At 48.8% G+C, this 19,501-nt stretch overlaps 2 protein-coding genes and 1 long non-coding RNA gene across 4 annotated transcripts; 2 read left to right on the top strand and 1 right to left on the bottom strand.

Annotated features, from left to right (window-relative positions):
• The first annotated feature begins 1,875 nt into the window (after positions 1-1,875).
• On the top strand, positions 1,876-5,200 carry LOC129604220 (uncharacterized). The gene is made up of 3 exons (XR_008694916.1): positions 1,876-2,245; positions 3,498-3,606; positions 3,737-5,200. It is a non-coding gene; the product is annotated as an uncharacterized LOC129604220 (long non-coding RNA).
• A 2,332-nt stretch (positions 5,201-7,532) lies between these two features.
• Positions 7,533-16,237, top strand: LOC121202324 (uncharacterized). Of its 2 annotated transcripts, none has more exons than XM_041071333.2 (2): positions 7,533-10,771; positions 11,531-16,237. In XM_041071333.2, exons 1-2 carry the CDS (start codon positions 10,114-10,116, stop codon positions 11,776-11,778), a joined length of 906 nt encoding a protein of 301 aa, XP_040927267.2. In that variant the 5' UTR covers positions 7,533-10,113; the 3' UTR covers positions 11,779-16,237. The 2 variants fall into 2 exon arrangements, with proteins under 2 accessions (XP_040927267.2, XP_040927266.2); XM_041071332.2 differs by having other exon boundaries at positions 7,545-10,771; positions 11,528-16,237.
• On the bottom strand, positions 15,195-19,309 carry coq9 (coenzyme Q9 homolog (S. cerevisiae)). Its single transcript, XM_029153770.3, has 9 exons — positions 19,149-19,309; positions 18,177-18,381; positions 17,927-18,062; positions 16,831-16,973; positions 16,638-16,722; positions 16,444-16,548; positions 15,785-15,940; positions 15,592-15,645; positions 15,195-15,425 (listed from the first exon to the last, which is right to left on the bottom strand). Exons 1-9 carry the CDS (start codon positions 19,204-19,206, stop codon positions 15,390-15,392), a joined length of 978 nt encoding a protein of 325 aa, XP_029009603.1. The 5' UTR covers positions 19,207-19,309; the 3' UTR covers positions 15,195-15,389.
• Between the last annotated feature and the right edge of the window lie 192 nt (positions 19,310-19,501).

The following is a 19,501-nucleotide window of genomic DNA, read 5'->3' as shown; positions in this document are numbered from 1 at the left end:
TAAATAAACAAACAAACAAAAAAACAAACAAAAAACCCTACCTAAATTCTATCCAAGCATTGTAATTCCCTCAAACACAACACTAGTGCCCTATTGCCCTACTGCTGTAGTGCACTCCCTGTGCTGTCAATGTTTTCCTCAGTCTGTCTCTTACTGAATGTCACAGTTTCTGGTCCTGCTCCGGTTTTTATTTTGAAGTCCTTCCTGTCTGTCGTGTTTTGGTTCTGGTCTCTAGTTTTATTTTGAAGGACTTCCTTGCCAGACCCATCACTACCCTGAACTGTACTGTTATCTGAGCCTGCATGTTGATAAATCCTGCCTGGACCTGAGACTGCCTGATCCCTTTGTACCGTACTCCAGTGCTTGCCTCAATATCATCCGTGATATTGCCGTATAACCGAATGCATCTTGTCTTTGAAGCTTGGTGTTCCTTCCTTTCTGATAACACGGTAAGATAAGTTGGCACAAACAATTCTATTGGTGCAGAGAGACATTCCACCAGAGCCAGAGAAAGGGGTTAAAAGGCAGAGACAACCACTCCACCTTCGTGGTGTGTGCACTGATCTCCCCAGCTGGTTTTTGGTTTGTTGTTGTGCACGATCAACATCTATGTTTTTGATTTGCTTTCCCCATTATTTTTATTTTCCTAATTTTTATAATAAATCACACAAAAGACAACTCTCTCATCTGCCTCTTTATGGGAAATTTCCACCACATTTTGGGTGACAGAAACAGGATCCGCTGCAGGTCGCCTGGACGGTGTGACCAGGAAGAGAGTCCTGAGGATTAGGGTCGCTCAGCCTCCAAACCTCTACAGACATTGAGAATTGGCAGGTCTGCTCACCTGTCTGGATCACCACACCCACATATTACATGTCAAGAGCAAATGCTCCCATTGTTTCTGCTCTCTATTCTAATGCAGAACTGAGCGCGATGAGGGCAAATCCAGATCTGGACTCCTTTCCCACCGTCAGCGGAAGAACTAAAGGAGAAGAAGCGCCTGATCAACAACCAGAACAGGGTGGAAGCTCTGATACCACAGCAGCTGGAGGACACAGACCACAGCATGGAGGCCTCACTGACCCCACAACGTCTGCAGCCATCACGTTCTGGGCTCATCAGATGAACCAGCTACTACAAGCGTGTGTGTCTGACAGACACCTGCTTATGACAATCAGCAAAGGAAAACAAGGAGAAGACGTGCTCTGACAGAGACACTGGTTGAAACAACAGGAGAGGCTTCAGACGTGATCGGCCCAATAGAGCTGCATGCGAGGATCCAGGAAAGGTCTGTCATCGAGGAACAACTGTCCCATCTACATCAGGCTCCACCCACTGGCGCTCACAACAGACTGATGGTTGGGGAAGGAGGAAGGTGACGGTTCCTTTTCAAATGACATAGAAGACGGTACCACAAACACACACACACACACATTTCCATGCACGCAATGAAGGAACATGCTTACAGCTGATACATGTTCAATTGAGCCAAATCTTCGCTCAAATGATCCCACATCCCACAGAGTAATTTTAAAATGATAAACTAAATGACAATTGCTGCATGACTTTGCAGTCTGATGGGTTTAAACTATTTTAATTTGCAACAAATTCAGTAATAAAATCGTAATACTTTACACACACACTAACCAACTGACCTCAACTTCCCTCTTTTTGGATTCAATTTTATTTATATAGCGCCAAATCAAAAGTTATTTCAAGGCACTTTACAAAGTAAGGTTTAAGACCTCACACAACTAAACCCAACAAATCCCACATACACCAAGCATTTATTTTGACAGCAACAGTGGAGAGGAAAAACTCCCTCTCTAACGAGGAAGAAACCTCCAGCAGAACCAGGCTGGATGTGGGCGGCCATCTGGCGGGTGAGGGAGAGAGAGAGAGAGGCAGAGGCACAGCAGCAACAGAGCACAGACAGGACGGTTGGACCAGGGCCTGGACACAGGCAGGATGGTTGGATCGCAGCTCGAGAGAGAGAGATTTATCAAAAAGGAAGGTTTTAAGCCTAATCTTAAAGGTGGAGAGTGTGTCAGCTTCTCGAACCTGAAGAGGGAGCTGGTTCCAGAGGAGAGGAGCTTGGTAGCTAAAAGCTCTGCCTCCCGTTCTACATTTAAACACTCTAGGAACCACAAGTAGCCCAGCGCTCTGAGAACGAAGCGTTCGGCTGGGAGCATAAGGAACTATGAGGTCTTTAAGATAAGGAGCTTTATCATTGAGTACTTTGTAGGTGAGTAGGAGAATTTTAAATTCTATCCTACATTTTACAGGCAGCCAATGCAGAGAAGCTAATGTAGGAGAAATGTGATCTCTCTTCCTGTCAGAATTCTGGCTGCAGCATTTTGAATAAAAAGGAGCTGTTAGGACATCCTATGAGTAAGCAGTTACAGTAGTCCAGCCTAGAGGTAACAAATGCATGGATCAGTTTCTCTGCATCGCTCTGAGAGAGGATGCTTCTGATTTTAGATATATTTCTAAGATGGAAGTAGGCGGTTCTGGAGATTTGTTTAATGTATGATGTAAAAGAGAGATCCTTGTCAAAGATGACACCAAGGTTCCTCACAGTAGAATCTGAAGCTAATGTTATGCCATCCAGGGTGGCTATCTGACTCAGTAGTGTCTCTCTCAGATTTTTAGGCCCAACAATAAGAATTTCAGTTTTATCTGAATTTAGTTGAAGGAAGTTTTGGGACATCCAGGATTTGATGTCTTTTAAACAACCCTGAATTTTGACTAGTTGATCTGTTTCATTTGGTTTCAAGGACATATATAGCTGAGTATAATCTGCGTAACAATGAAAATTAATAGAATGCTTTCTAATAATCTCACCTAGAGGAGACATGTATAGGCTAAACAGAATTGGACCAAGCACAGAACCCTGTGGTACTCCATAGCTAATCCTTGTGCATGTGGATAATTTTTCAATAACATGAACAAACTGGAATCTGTTCAACAAATAGGATTTAAACCATCCCAATGCTGTTCCTTTAATTCCGATTATATGTTCTAGTGTCTGTAATAGAATGTTATGATCAATTGTATCAAATGCAGCACTAAGATCTAACAGGACAAGGACAGAAACTAGACCGTTGTCCGAAGCTAATAGAAGATCATTAGTGACTCTAACCAGAGCTGTTTCTGTGCTATGATGTTTTCTAAATCTTGACTGACTGACTTTTCAAGAATCTTGGAAATAAAGGGTAAATTTTAAATGGGCCTATAGTTGGCTAGTTCTCCAAGGTCCAGGGTTAGTTTTTTCAATAGAGGTTTGACCACAGCCACCTTAAAAGCCTGTGGTACATAGCCTAAATGTAAAGATTGGTTGATTTGATTTAATATGGATGAGCTGATTAAGGGTAGAACTTCTTTGAGTAATCTGGTTGGGATTGGATCTGAAAGACAAGTGGACGACTTGAACACAGGTCTGCGCTTGCGATTTCTTTTACTAACGAACAAAAAGATTTTTCATTTTTATTCTACAGTTCCACACGTCCCTCTGTGAAAACATGATGGAGACAGATGACAGGTCGTAGATCCTTTTGTGAACAGATGTCAACGGGGTGGAGACTGGTGAACGACTTCCGAACTAATGTGACGTATTCACCTACTTTACATGTTTTTAGAAAACTTTTTTTATTCTTCCCGTTATGTGCACCAAACAGTGAACTTGGTACCTCCACATTCTAATGACACACTACATGCTTTTATTTTTATTTTTCAGAGGACGCTCTGACCCAACACTCTCAGCCTTACAGGAAACCCCTGCTTCCCTGTGGCTCACACACAGATCTGATGAAGGTTTGATCAGAGGATGTGAACCAGTGGTCATCACACCTAAATCTGACCACAGACCATGTAAACAACAACACCCTCTTAAAGGAAGCCATAGATGGCGTTACTGCAGACACCACTAAGCTGCTGAAACATTGAATGCTACAGGCCACAAAGAGCCTGTCTTAATTACAGTTTGTTCAGACTTAGGTTCTTTTTCTGGGTTATTGTAATTACAGCTGATGGTAAATCCATCTCACTCAAAAGAGTTGAAGCAATTTGAAACCTGCCTAAACCATGCATGTATAAACAGCTTAAGTCATTTCTAGGTAATTGTTTTTATTGTATAAACTTCATTCCTAACTTTTGCAAAATGTTTAATAAGAACAAAACAACCTAAAACACTCCCATACACAAAAACTAAAACACAGCCAGTTCATGAAAACAGACAATTCTGGTTTGCCTTTGAATTCAATGGAAAATCGTACACATTTAAAAGATTGTGTCAGGGATATTCAGAAAATCCCACGATCTACAATATGGCACTAAACGACAGCTTGGATGATCTTGTTTTGTCCCCATCACCGCCCTACTGCAGTACGTTGATGACTTGATGATCTGCAGTGAGGATCAGGAAACTTGCACGGCAGACACGATCAAGCTGATGAAACACTTGCATGCCGCAGGCCATAAAGCGAGCCTGTCCAAATTACAGTTTGTACAAACAAAGGTTACTGTCAGATTTCGGCAAGGATCGGACCCACATGCACAGCGATGACTCGGTAGACAGTGGATATAGTTAAGAAAGTCTTTAATGACAGAATCCAGGTCACAAAACGGTCCAGGTCATTCACAGAGTAGCAACACCACAGGGCTTAGGCAAAATCGGGTCCGAGGACAGGCGGGAGTCAAAACCAGAAAGGGCTCAGATCACAGGAACAGAATCGGCGGGCGTAGACAGGTCCAGAAACGAGCAGAGTTCAGTAACAGAGTGACTTACGAGAGTGGTCAGAATCAGATGAGAAGCAAAGGTCACAAACGTAACAGGGTCGATAACAGGGTAAGCTGAACTAGACGAATGCTGGAACGTGAGAACAATGAATCAGTAAACAACGATCTGGCGGAGAACTGATGTGACAGGTGGTGGTTAAATACACGGAGTAGATCACTGATACAAAACAGGTGAGTGTAATGAGGACCGGGAGTGAAGCGGGAACTGCTGTGGTGTGATGAGAAACGGAAGTGCTTACAAAATAAAACCGGAAACTGGGATCAAAAACAGAAGAGTCCTTTCAAAATAAAACCAAGAACGAAAACCTGACAGTACCCCTCCCTCTAGGGCGTCTTCCACGGCGCCCACGGAAGCCCCCCCCCCGAAGTAGGGCGGGCGGAGGGTGGACACAGGAGGAGGGACCGAATCCCTCCCCTTCCAGGCAGACAAGCAGGGTGGGTGGAGGGAGGACCGGAGGAGGGTCGAGACAAGAGTCCACAGAACCGAAACCGAAAGTCCATGACCGGGAGAACAGAGTCCAGGGGTCTCTAACGAGGGTGGAAGCAGGAGAGTCCCAGGATCGTGGTGGGCGACGGCGGCAGAGGCTCCGCCATCGTTGTGGCCAGAGGGGACTCACCCCAGGCGAACGGCCGCGGCGGTGGCGGGGTCGAGGCGGACGGCGCCGCAGGAGGCAGCGCCATCCAGGCAGCCGGAGAAGCCGAGGGCGAGGCCACCAGTCCGGCAGCCGAGACCAGGACGAGGCAGGAACCAGCGGCGTCCTCCTTGGACCACCGCGACGAGGAACCGATGCAGGTGCGGCCGGAGCCGGTCCGCCAGGAACCGATGCAGGTGCGGCCGGAGCCGGGCCGCCAGGAACCGATGCAGGTGCGGCCGGAGCCGGGCCGCCAGGAACCGATGCAGGTGCGGCCGGAGCCGGGCCGCCAGGAACCGATGCAGGTGCGGCCGGAGCCGAGACGGGCGCGACCCCCTCCTGGAGATCCGCCGGGACTGCGACGGGCGCGACCCCCTCCTGGAGGTCCGCCGGGACTGCGACGGGCGCGACCCCCTCCTTGAGGTCCGCCGGGACTGCGACGGGCGCGACCCCCTCCTGGAGGTCCGCCGGGACTGCGGCGGGCGCGACCCCCTCCTGGAGGTCCGCCGGGACTGCGGCGGGCGCGACCCCCTCCTGGAGGTCCGCCGGGACTGCGGCGGGCGCGACCCCCTCCTGGAGGTCCGCCGGGACTGCGGCTGGCGCGACCCCCTCCTGGAGGTGCGCGGGGACTGCGGCTGGCGCGACCTCCTCCTGGAGGTGCGCGGGGACTGCGGCTGGCGCGACCTCCTCCTGGAGGTGCGCGGGGACTGCGGCTGGCGCGACCTCCTCCTGGAGGTGCGCGGGGACTGCAGCTGGCGCGACCTCCTCCTGGAGGTGCGCGGGGACTGCAGCTGGCGCGACCTCCTCCTGGAGGTGCGCGGGGACTGCAGCTGGCGCGACCTCCTCCTGGAGGTGCGCCGGGACTGCCACCCCAAGACTGACAGGGACAGGAACGGCATCTACTTGGCCGACAGGGACAGGAACGGCATCTACTTGGCCGACAGGGACAGGAACGGCATCTACTTGGCCGACAGGGACAGGAACGGCATCTACTTGGCCGACAGGGACAGGAACGGCATCTACTTGGCCGACAGGGACAGGAGCGGCATCTACTTGGCCGACAGGGACAGGAACGGCATCTACTTGGCCGACAGGGACAGGAACGGCATCTACTTGGCCGACAGGGACAGGAACGGCATCTACTCCCCCTCCTGGAGATCCGCCGGGACTGCGACGGGCGCGACCCCCTCCTGGAGGTCCGCCGGGACTGCGACGGGCGCGACCCCCTCCTGGAGGTCCGCCGGGACTGCGACGGGCGCGACCCCCTCCTGGAGGTCCGCCGGGGCTGCGACGGGCGCGACCCCCTCCTCGAGGTCCGCCGGGACTGCGACGGGCGCGACCCCCTCCTCGAGGTCCGCCGGGACTGCGACGGGCGCGACCCCCTCCTGGAGGTCCGCCGGGACTGCGACGGGCGCGACCCCCTCCTGGAGGTGCGCGGGGACTGCCACCCCAAGACTGACAGGGACAGGAACGGCATCTACTTGGCCGACAGGGACAGGAACGGCATCTACTTGGCCGACAGGGACAGGAACGGCATCTACTTGGCCGACAGGGACAGGAGCGGCATCTACTTGGCCGACAGGGACAGGAACGGCATCTACTTGGCCGACAGGGACAGGAACGGCATCTACTTGGCCGACAGGGACAGGAACGGCATCTACTCCCCCTCCTGGAGATCCGCCGGGACTGCGACGGGCGCGACCCCCTCCTGGAGGTCCGCCGGGACTGCGACGGGCGCGACCCCCTCCTGGAGGTCCGCCGGGACTGCGACGGGCGCGACCCCCTCCTCGAGGTCCGCCGGGGCTGCGACGGGCGCGACCCCCTCCTGGAGGTCCGCCGGGACTGCGACGGGCGCGACCCCCTCCTCGAGGTGCGCGGGGACTGCGGCTGGCGCGACCTCCTCCTGGAGGTGCGCGGCCGGATCCGGAACTGCAGCTGGCGCGACCTCCTCCTGGAGGTGCGCGGGAACTGCAGCTGGCGCGACCTCCTCCTGGAGGTGCGCGGGGACTGCAGCTGGCGCGACCTCCTCCTGGAGGTGCGCGGGGACTGCAGCTGGCGCGACCTCCCCTGGAGGTGCGCGGGGACTGCAGCTGGCGCGACCTCCTCCTGGAGGTGCGCGGGGACTGCAGCTGGCGCGACCTCCTCCTGGAGGTGCGCCGGGACTGCCACCCCAAGACTGACAGGGACAGGAACGGCATCTACTTGGCCGACAGGGACAGGAACGGCATCTACTTGGCCGACAGGGACAGGAACGGCATCTACTTGGCCGACAGGGACAGGAGCGGCATCTACTTGGCCGACAGGGACAGGAACGGCATCTACTTGGCCGACAGGGACAGGAACGGCATCTACTTGGCCGACAGGGACAGGAACGGCATCTACTTGGCCGACAGGGACAGGAACGGCATCTACTTGGCCGACAGGGACAGGAACGGCATCTACTTGGCCGACAGGAACGGCAGCTACTTGGCCGACAGGAACGGCAGCTACTTGGCCGACAGGAACGGCAGCTACTTGGCCGACAGGAACGGCAGCTTCACTAGAGCCGGCGGCGCTGCTCTCAGGCTCCTCACAGGAGCCGGCGGCGCTGCTCTCAGGCCCGTCACAGGAGCCGGCAGGGACTGAAACGGCGTCTCCTCTGGAGCTGGCATGGCTACTTGCCGCTGCCGAGCTCGACGGAGCAGACGTCGGGCCTGATCGGGTGTGCATAGCACCTGTACGGCAGGTGGTGCCCTCTGGACTGAACTGGGACCGGACCTGCGCGTGACTGAACTGGGACCAGACCTGCGCGTGACTGGACTGGACTGGGACCGGACCGTGACTGGACTGGACTGGGACAGGAACGTGACTCGATTGAACTGGGCTCGACTGGACTGGAGACTGAACTGGGCTCGACTGGACTGGAGACTGAACTGGGCTCGACTGGACTGGAGACTGAACTGGGCTCGGCTGGACTGGAGACTGAACTGGGCTCGGCTGGACTGGAGACTGAACTGGGCTCGGCTGGACTGGAGACTGAACTGAGCATGGCTGAGCTGGGGCTGGAAACTGAGCATGGCTTGACTGACCTGACTGAGAGGTGGGACATGAAGCGGCTGCTGGCTGCAGGCCCGGGAGTTGCAGGACCTCACGCAGGACAGGTTCCCTCAGGACGAGAGCGGCTGCTTCCTCGAACAATTGTTCTCTCGTGCCCTGGTCTGCTGCCGAATCGGCGGTGTTCAAGAGATGGGCAAAGAGAAACGCAACTGGAGGAGAGCAGAGGAGGTGGACCCGTCGGGCGACGCTAGCGGGGATGCCTGCAATCGACACAACACAGTCAGTGGGAGAACCGAGGGGAACCCCCGCGGGAGGGGAGAGCTGCTCGGGCACTGCGACCGAGATCTCTGGGCCCTGAACCTCAGACCCGTGCCCTCGCCGACGTCGTCTGGGGCGCCTGCGGCTGACCGCCGTCTGAGGCGCTGAGAGCGGCAGGGGCTGGGTCTCTGTAGCGGGGTCCGTGTGGTGAGCCGAGCCGGCGGCGTCTGGAACTTGGGTTGTAGCCGCAGGCGCGGCGACAGGAACGGGAACCGCCGACGCGGCGTCAGGAACGGGAACCGCCGGAGCGGCGTCAGGAACGGGAGCCGCCGGAGCGGCGACAGAGGCGCGGCCAGGCGATACGCGCAGAGCGCGTGTCAAGTCCCTCCGCGTTAGTCGGAGTCCATCAAAAAACGCTTGCACTCCGGGGTACTCACGCCACCAGTATTCGTCCTCCAGTATCTCGATGGCCAGTTCTACCATGGAGAGCCGAATCTGGGGGCTGGGCGCTTCCGCATATTTCCTGGCTAAGCCCTGGAGATCACCACGGATGTCCTCCGGTAGACTTGGGCAAACGAAATCCATTGCTCCGGTGAGCGACGTGTACACGGAGCCAAACAGAGAGGGAAAAAAGAAGAGACAGCAGCGGCTGACCGGGGTGAAGGCTGGGCGCTGGCTGGGTCCAAGTCTGGCCAGATCGTTCTGTCAGATTTCGGCAAGGATCGGACCCACATGCACAGCGATGACTCGGTAGACAGTGGATATAGTTAAGAAAGTCTTTAATGACAGAATCCAGGTCACAAAACGGTCCAGGTCATTCACAGAGTAGCAACACCACAGGGCTTAGGCAAAATCGGGTCCGAGGACAGGCGGGAGTCAAAACCAGAAAGGGCTCAGATCACAGGAACAGAATCGGCGGGCGTAGACAGGTCCAGAAACGAGCAGAGTTCAGTAACAGAGTGACTTACGAGAGTGGTCAGGATCAGACGAGAAGCAAAGGTCACAAACGTAACAGGGTCGATTACAGGGTAAGCTGAACTAGACGAATGCTGGAACGTGAGAACAATGAATCAGTAAACAACGATCTGGCGGAGAACTGATGTGACAGGTGGTGGTTAAATACACGGAGTAGATCACTGATACAAAACAGGTGAGTGTAATGAGGACCGGGAGTGAAGCGGGAACTGCTGTGGTGTGATGAGAAACGGAAGTGCTTACAAAATAAAACCGGAAACTGGGATCAAAAACAGAAGAGTCCTTTCAAAATAAAACCAAGAACGAAAACCTGACAGTTACCTTCCTAGGTCATGTCATTACCGCCGAAGGGAAATCCATTTCAAGAGTTGAAGCGATTCAAAACTTGCCTAAACCTTGCATGCATTAACAGCTGATGTCCTTATTAGGCAGGTGTTCTTATTGTAGGAATTTCATTCCTAACTGTGCCGTCTTGGAAGCTCCACTCAGAGCTCTGCCGATACCTAACTCTGATCTTGTCCTTTTTGTTGATGGCTCCGCCTCCAGGGACCCTGGTACTGGGAAATCTCAGGTTGGGTATGCAGTCTGCACTTACACTGTCTTGAAGTCTGGTGCTTTACCAGGCCACTACTCTGCTCAGGCTGCAGAGTTGATCACATTGACTCAAGCCTCTAAACTAGCAGAAGGAAAGTCTGTTACCATCTACACAGACTCCAGACATGCTTTTGGCATCACACATGACTTTGGTGCTCTGTGGAAGCAAAGAAAGTTTTTGAAGTCTGATGGCAAACCTATTTTACATCATGATAAGGTTGCTGATTTGCTGGACGCTATTCTGTTACCTACAGCTATTGCTGTTTGTAAGTGCCCTGCACACACGGGGGGGTCTGACCCCATTGCAGCTGGGAACGCGAGCACAGACGTGGCCGCAAAGGCAGCTTCTTGGCTTCCCCTTCCCTCCCTTCCTCTCCTCCCTCATCTCACGTCACAGGAACACAGGCTCTGGCTGATGAATGGCGCCACCAGTAGCAATGGTGTTTGGTATGGGCCCGCAACACTTCTTCCCTGCGAAGGTAAGAAGTGCGAAGCTGATGCACGGTCTAGACCATGTGTTGAAAGGGGGGATGTTTGAAGCTCTCAAAAAACATTGGTACACAAAGGGATTTTCAGTTTATGAGCAAAAATACTGTGAATCATGTATGACATGTGCTCAGCACAACCCATGTAAGACAGTTGCCAAGCCACTGGCAGCTCACTTACCTCCGGAACAGGCGTTCAAGCATTTAATGTTGGATTTTATTAAACTAATGCCAGCAGAAGGTAAAAAGTATTGTTTAGTGATTGTTGATAAGTGGTCAAAATGGGTGTAGGCCTTCCCAGCTAAACATGCTAACAGCCATGTAGTTACTAAATCGCTCTTGACAGAGATAATTCCCAGGTGGGGCATTCCAGCTAAAATCAGCAGTGACAATGGCTCACATTTTGCAAACCAAGCCCTAGAGGAAGTAGGGAAATTTCTGGACATCGACATCAGAAGACACTGCTCTTTCCACCCCCAGAGTGGAGGGGCGATAGAGAGAGAGAGAATGGCACTTTAAAAAACAAACTGGCTAAGTGCTGCTCAGAAACTGGTCTTAAATGGACTCTCGTACATGAGAATGAGAAGAAAGGCGAGAACAAATCTTAGCCTGTACAAAATCTTGTTTGGTAGACCTCCTATGATGGGACTCCACCCTGAGAGTGAGACTAGCATTTTACCACCTACTGAAATATGCGAAGACCCAATGTTACAGTACTGTAAGAACTCTGTTCTTTCTCAAATCTCCCAGCAGATGAAAGCAGCCCTGACCAAACAAGCGACAGGATCATTACACACCATTCAACCAGGGGACTGGGTGATCGTGAAGGAGTTCAGGAGGAAGCACTGGAACTCCAAACGGTGGCAAGGCCCCTTCCAGGTCCTTCTGACGACCCACACAGCTGTGAAGGTCGCAAAGAGAGCGACTTGGATCCACTCCATCCGACAGATGATCATCCATATACACCACACGAAAAACCCACCAGAAATGAGGAGACTTGAGAAGGACAACCCTCGCTGTGTTCACACACGCACTGAGGCGAGGCTGCGTTGACCGTTCAGCTAAAGGTGTGAGCCAAGCGCCGCCTGAAGCTGCGTCGGTAAATTACACTGTCAGACCATACATCTACACACACGTTTCTGAGAAAACACACACACGAGCAGCCTTGAGTTGCCGACGCTCGACGACGTGTAGACTCTTCACATCACGGGAGTGACAGTGACTCAGACGACATTGGGAGGAAACCTGGTGGTGATAACGAATCCCAAGTGTCTCTGTGATCAGCTGATCACAACCTGAAGGACTCCAACATACTGTCAATGCGTCAACACACAGGTTGGAAACAATCTAACGCTACTGTTTAACAGGACAAAACAGATCGAGACGTCGATTGTGACACTGTTGTGTTAGACTTCATTTTATGTTACTCTGATTATTGCCTTTATCATATGATGTTTCCTTGTAACTTTACACACTATTTTTGTATGAGAAAATTTCACAACACTGAGTTTAAATATCCTGAAGTTGACTTGGTGTTTAATTTGCTCACAATTACTTTAGTCACTGCTACAATTAGTTTTTATCCTTCATCTACAGATGAAAGACAACACAAGCAACAATATGCATCATCATTCTGGTTAAATCCCTGAATCTCCTATTCGCTCTAGACGCAAGTGTACAATTAAAGATCCGAAAGCATGAAATCTATCTTAAGATTATATGATACAGAACCCCACCGGAAACCTGGATGTAACTTCTCACTCACTGTAGGTTACATTGAGTTGGAGGTGCAGGCAATGGGGTTAACTATACCTGAGTGTGGGTTTTTAGTGGTTAGGGATTTAGGCCAAATACAGCCAGGCTCAGGGGACCAGGAGCTAGAAGGATCTAAACAAGGAAAAATGGGCGCAGAACAGCAAGGAAGAACAGAACAACCCAAGTCACTAAAGATACCGGCTGTGCTCCTTGAGATGACTGTTATTAAGACGTGTAGAGAGTTGGCTATTGCTAGTTTTGACTCAGCCCTGGGAGGAGATCTAAGCACAGTGTGGAGAGAAGTATTTCAGGGAGTACAAACCAGTGACATTGACAGGAATACTTATACAGCCAGGATAGTGGGTAAAGATAGAATTCTTGTCCCAGCTGCTTCTGTGGCCACAGTGTGACCAAACCATGATGCTACTGGAGCCCACTGCACAGTGGTCTTGTGGTGGTTCCCACTCTGGTGGAGGTTAGTAAACCTGTATATCCAGTCCAAGTAATAAACCTCGAGCAGGAAGATCTTTGGTTAGCACCAAGAACAAGACTTGGTGTTCTCAGCGTAGTTTAGTGTGTGGAGGCGGGTCTCACGATGAACAGGCAAGGTTGCCTGCACTGTTAGCTCAGTATGCAGATGTTTTTGCCTTCAAGGATGATGTCCCTGTCGCGCAGGCTTACAGACGGATACCACCAACACAGTACCGAGAGGCGAGGGACAACATAACATAACTTCTCAGAAAGGGGGTGATTAAGGAGAGTACAAGTGCCTATGCATCACCCATTGTACTAGTGAGGAAATCTGACAACAGTTTGAGATTGTGTGTGGACATGATCCTTTTCCTCTGCCACGCTTCGATGAGTGCTTTGACGCTTTGCATGGTGCAAAGTTTTTCTCAACCATTGATCTTGCAAGTGTACCATCAAGTGGCCGTTCATGAAAGAGACACACACAAGATAGCTTTCACAACCCCATTTGGCCTCTTTGAGTACACAAGGCTGCCCTTCGGGGTTTTTTAATGGGCCAGCCACCTTCCAGAGATTAATGCATGCGACCATAAGTGACTTAGTCTTTCAGATAGTGTTTGTGTATCTGGATGACATATTGGTTTACTCACCAACCTTTGAAGACCATCTGGTGCGAGTGCAGACAGTGTTGCAGAGACTCAGAGAAACAAGTTTAAAGGTCAATGTGGAGAAATGTCATTTTCTCCAACCCAGTGTGCGTTTCCTTGGTCATCAGATCTCAGCAGAGGGCATAGGCACAGACCCGGACAAAGTAGCAGCAGTGAAGCAGTGGCCAGTACCAACTTCCGCTAAAGATCTGAGATCATTCCTAGGATTCTGCAGGTACTACAGAAGGTTTATGCAGGGATTTTCACAGCTCACAGGTGGTCTATGACTGCGCTAAAGAAAACAGTCTTGCACAGCCTAAAAATCTGTTTGCTAGTCTGTGGACACCATCCTGTCAGGAGGCATTTAACCAGCTGAAGGAGAGACTTACCAGTGCTCCTGTTTATGCCGATTTCACTCTTCCATTTATTGTTGAAACGAATACCAGCAGTTTGGGGCTCGTTGCAGTTCTTTATCAGTGTCAGGGAGGCAAGAAACTTTGTTATTTCATATGCCAGCAGGAGGTTAAGGAATGCTTAACCTCAGGTGAGCAGGAATGCTCACCTGAGTTCAGCAAAACTAGGGGCAACAGAACAACTGGGTTGCCCAGCTAGCTCCATTTCACTTTGAGGTTCAGTAGGGAAGATTGATGCGTTACTCTATTGTGTCTGTGATGATATGCATGTAGGCAAATGTCAACAACTTCTGTTATCAGCATGTCTTAAAGAAGCTGTACTCAAGAGTGTGTGTGACTTAATGGGGCATCAGGGTATAGAGCGTACACGGAACCTGTTGAGACAGAGATGTTTCTGGGTTAGTATGTATGAAGAGGTGGAGCAGTAGGTCAAACAGTGTCAAAGGTGTGTACTTACCAACATGTCACAGCCAAAGATCCGTGCCTCTATGAAACCCTTCCTAGCTAGAAGGCCTCTTGAAGTTGTTGCAGTGGATTTTTTGGGCCTTTTTTTTATATACACACACACAAGTTTTTCATAATTTGATACATAATATGGTAAAAAATAAATGAGGACATGACATTATTAGGGAATAATAATTATTATAGGAATAACATAACATCTGAGACGGGGACAAAGTTGGATGTATATATCTGCCTCTGCCTGTGTCCAGTCCCTGGTCCAACCATCTTGCCTGTGCTCTGTTGTTGCGCTCCTCTCTCTCTAGCCCCTTACCCCAACTGGTTGAGGTAGATGGCCATGTTTAGCATGGTTCTGCTGGAGATTTATTCCTCAGGGAGTTTTTCCTCTCCACTGTTGCTGATAAATACAATTAAAGGATTGCTGTGTGTGGGATTTCTTGGGTTTATTTGTGTATGATCTTAAGCCTTACCTTGTAAATTTCCTTGAGATAAGTTTGCTGTGATTTGGCGCTAAATAGACAAAAATTAAATTGAATTGATGGCTTATCAGTATAGTAGTGAACCTTCTTTTTTCAGATTTCTAGTAGTTCATGGGGGTTTAGTCCTTCAAAAACGAAAACACAGTCACTAGCACAGCCAACTATTATAGCATATAAAAGACGTACACAAAAGCTGTATTTCTGCTTTATTTAAATCTTCATAGATTCAACAACAAAATTCAGTTTGTGTGTCCTTCATACAAAGAGAAGAATTATGAGCAGGACAGTGAAATTGTAGTCAGTAAGATGTGGCTTCACTAAGAACTGCAGTCTGGCGTAGTTGTCTTCAGCTTGTGACATAAATTAGATGTATAGTCAGGGACTGTGATCATCGTCTCTGGTTCATTCCTGTCAGGTTCTTCAACTGGAAAACAATTTAAAATGTTGTAATGCAGATCCCCCACACTGCTATCTTCATGCATGGTTAGATTAAAAATACTTATTGCTGTGAAGTGTGTGTGAGTGAACATAATATATACTAGAGTGAGGCAATGTAAAGCCTAATTAGGGTCACAGAGGCAAAGACTTACTGTTATAGCAGCTCCCATGAGTCCCTGCACCACTGCTTCGCTTGTTGACTGCACCTACACAGCAAAACACATAAATTACATGTCTTAAAACTTTACATTGTTTACACTTTACATGTCCCCAAAAACAAATGAAATGCAAAGTTGGACAGTCCATTGAAAATCACAGCTCTTTAATATAAGTACTGAGCTCTACCTGTTTAGCAGTGGAGGCCATGTTGACTACATCCTGTATGCGATTGTCAAGGAAGTTCCAAGTGTCTTGGAAGTCTGGAGATGAGTCCTGAAGAATCACCAGCTCTGTGGTGTTATAAATGCCCATCAGAGCTGCACGTTTCGTGTACCAGTTCATCTGCAACACAAAGCCCATTTGATTTTTACTCCAGAGTTTATTTCACGTGCACTTGCTGTGCTTTATTTTATTAAACAACATGCAAAGAAAACAAATCTAAACAATAACAAGGTACTCAGTGGTGACATGTTACTGAATCTGAGCGAAATAAAGCTCGTTCACAGCAGGGGGTCACTTTATTGAATTATTGATTACTGTTGTACTAACTGTTTTACTGTAATACTAATTGATATTTGTTCAAAAATGTATTCTTCCTCCAGTAGATAATAATAATAATAAAAATCTGTTCTTATATTACTATTATTATTATTTATTAGTGTATTTACAATTTGACAAACAACACATCATTTTATATATCATGATATTAATGAGGACAGAGACATGTGCAGTTTAGTAGGAAGTTGAGAAGTGGATGACCATAAATTGTGGGGTTCATGATTAAAGCGAAATAGAAAGGTATGAGCAGAAGGAATAAGGGAGCAAAGGTAATGGGATCCACTCACATCTGTGGACCGGTCCCCAGCGTAGTACCAAATGTCGTCTACCAGGGTGGAAAGGTGTTTCAGACTGTCTGGGATATTGTGAGGAAGGAGGAGGAGACTCATTGCCTGAGGACACAGATGCAAAGACAAGGATCAAACTGGCTTCATTTTAGTTGTGACCCCTGCTGTGACTCTGATTGTCGTGAACACAGTACCTTGGGCCATGTGTCTATGTAGGGGATGTACATCCTCAGTCTGGTCTCTATAGCAACTCTTAGAAAGTCAGCAGTCTTCTGTGGTCTAAACAATTCAAGTCAAATAATAATACATAAAATTGATCTCTTCTTAAACGCCAGATGTTAATTCTTCTTTACAGTGTTGCATGTGTGCGTTTATGTGCATACGTACTCAGCCTGGCCCAGCTGGACCTGCTTGTGTTGCTCAGCCAGAATCTCTGTCAGCCGTGAGTTGCAGTGAGCGATGAAATGTAGAACCAAGTCTCCAGCTCCGTTGTCGAACATACCAGTGGAGGCAGTGGACAGACCCAGTTTCTGGTCCCAAACGACAAAAACATGATCTATGATGAGACCTCTGTTCAACCTGCATGGCCAGTGTATTGGCACAGGGGGCGCTGTGCCATAAGAACCCCAAACAATTCTGCGTTCAACATAATGACATCATTTATTTTAATAGCACTTTAAATTCATTATTTATAGCTTCTCATTTTTAGGTAAGTGAGGAAGTGACAAGGCAGAGGTAATGTTGTCAGCATCAGCTTAAAGCTGCCCCAAGCCAGTAGAAACAATCCACAAGAATAATGGGAGCGAGGGGTGAGCCATCAGCAGGACAGGGACTTGTATCCTCCACATGTGGATTTATCCATGTCGGTGTACAGTAGATATGCAATGCATCTCTTTGCCTTCCAGTCTCGCCACAGGTAGAGTAAACTGATGTGGCAATGCAAGATTACAATTGGGTGTGTGCCAAACAGCAAAAAAACAGGCCTTGAAACAGCAAATCTTCGTTGATCCACCAGTCTTTGAGCAAACATTTGCAGACTGCGCTGATCTTCCTTTCAGCGTCAGGGGAACGGGGAACAAGCAGAGACAAAAGGCGAATGTGTCAAATTACAGCATATGAGCCATCAAGGACATTCTGGTGCGCTCTGTCTAATCTCCACATCACACTTCCAGTTTGAAATAGTCCCAAAGTCCCACACAGTGTCGATGAGCCTGTAACCAAGGCTTTATCAAATTCTATCAGACTGTTAAATTTTAAATTTAAATTTTTTATTGCTCTCAGCACAGTTAATTTAAAGGAAAATATGTCCGGTACATTTCTCTGCATTTACAGCAAGAAAGATCAATCTGCTCTCCATTAACTGCAGAGTGTTGTTCCGATTCCTCCACTAAATTATAAGTAGAAATTTTCCACAACTATTGAACTAAAGGTTTTAGGAGTCCCCAGTTTTGGCAGTGTTTATTCCATAGCTTCTACATCTCACCTCAGCCCCAGCAGCAATTGCTTCCATGGTCCAGCCATGCAGGGGCACAAACTCCAATGCAGAGGTCAGGATGCGAGCTTGAAGCTGCTCTTCTGTTTCATACTCTTCACTGTGCTCCCCACTCTGATCCTGATAACTACAAAGAAACAATGGGAGGCTTCAGGAGTAGCTTGTTAACATCACGGTTTGATTGTCTCAGCATCGCTCCTTGTAACATCAGTCACAAACAACAAACTTAAAAGTTGTACACCTCGTGTTTGGCTTTGAAACATCCTCTTCTCCTAAGCCAGATGCTGAGACTCCCTGGGAGGCTGCTGGATCTGGATCAGCAGCGTGTCCATGAGAGGCAGCAGATGGGGAGAAGGGCGGCTTGTTATCCTGAAGCCTTAGTGCAGTACATCGGAAACCTCGCCTCAGACTGGATGAGGGGCTTGTTCCTCTTGGTGTAGCAACCGCTGGAGGAGAGCAGGGCATTTAGTACTTACACTGGTTCTGCAAAAAGTAAAATTTAGTGAAATAATACTTTGAATTCTGGTCCTCTGTGTGTTTATATATCTTTTTTATATGTTGTATCTCGGACCTATTACTGCACTATTAGACCTTCCTCTGTTCCTACTAATACTGAGACAAATAAACATGAGACTGCAGAGAATGTGATACTGTTACTAACTAATTTAATGGACGTGGCAACCAAAGCGTTGTGACATGTGACAAATAATTGAAGCTAGTCACTGCAGCTTTTGTCTGCTTGACTCTTATTTTTTTTAAATGAAGCCCAAGATCCAGATGAGGACTCTCCAAATTAGAACCCATATGATGCTAGTGGAAAGCGCTCTTTATTATCCCTCCTTGAGCTTTGGGGATTTTCCCCTCCTTTGCCAGTGACAGCAATATTATACGGTGTGTGTTTATGTTCTAGGCCATATAGAGATAAAGCAGCAGACATAGGCCCAGCTAACTGCTAGCGGCTCATGCATCCAGGTAAAAGACACCCTAAGTGACAGGAGCTTGGTTACCAGCGTTTCAACCAACAATTAACGGTGTAACGTGGCCCAACAACGTCCTTCATCACCTCACACTATAAATGACTTTGGCACAGAAGATTAAGGAAACCTAACACAGACCAGTGTCCGCCTCGTCCAGTTAACGACCTGGTCACTAGACGACACATTGCTAACGTTGCTGCCTGGCTGAGCATTAACAGCACGACTAGCCGTCTTACCGCTGCCCAACCCCCGAAGCACCTTTAGGGCCCGTAGACCTCTAAGAAGCGACGCCATATCCAGCTGTACCGAGCCTTTTTTTTTTTTTTTTTTTTTTTACAACGCGCGTCACTTTTGCGCGACTCTGCTGACTACACGGAAACAGAACTGAAACCAAGAAGGAGTTTTTCAAAGTAAAACGAAAACGAATAGTAAAAAGTTTAAATTAACTTAATCCAAATGATCCCTTACACGTTCGCACACATAATATATATATATATATATATATATATATATATATATATATATATATATATATATATATATATATATATATATATATATATATATATATATATATATATATATATAT

This window comes from Betta splendens, chromosome 6, assembly GCF_900634795.4.
Source record: "Betta splendens chromosome 6, fBetSpl5.4, whole genome shotgun sequence".
NCBI classification, from domain to species: domain Eukaryota; kingdom Metazoa; phylum Chordata; class Actinopteri; order Anabantiformes; family Osphronemidae; genus Betta; species Betta splendens.
Note: the sequence above shows the minus strand (reverse complement) of the source record. Positions and strands in the feature narration are given on the sequence as shown.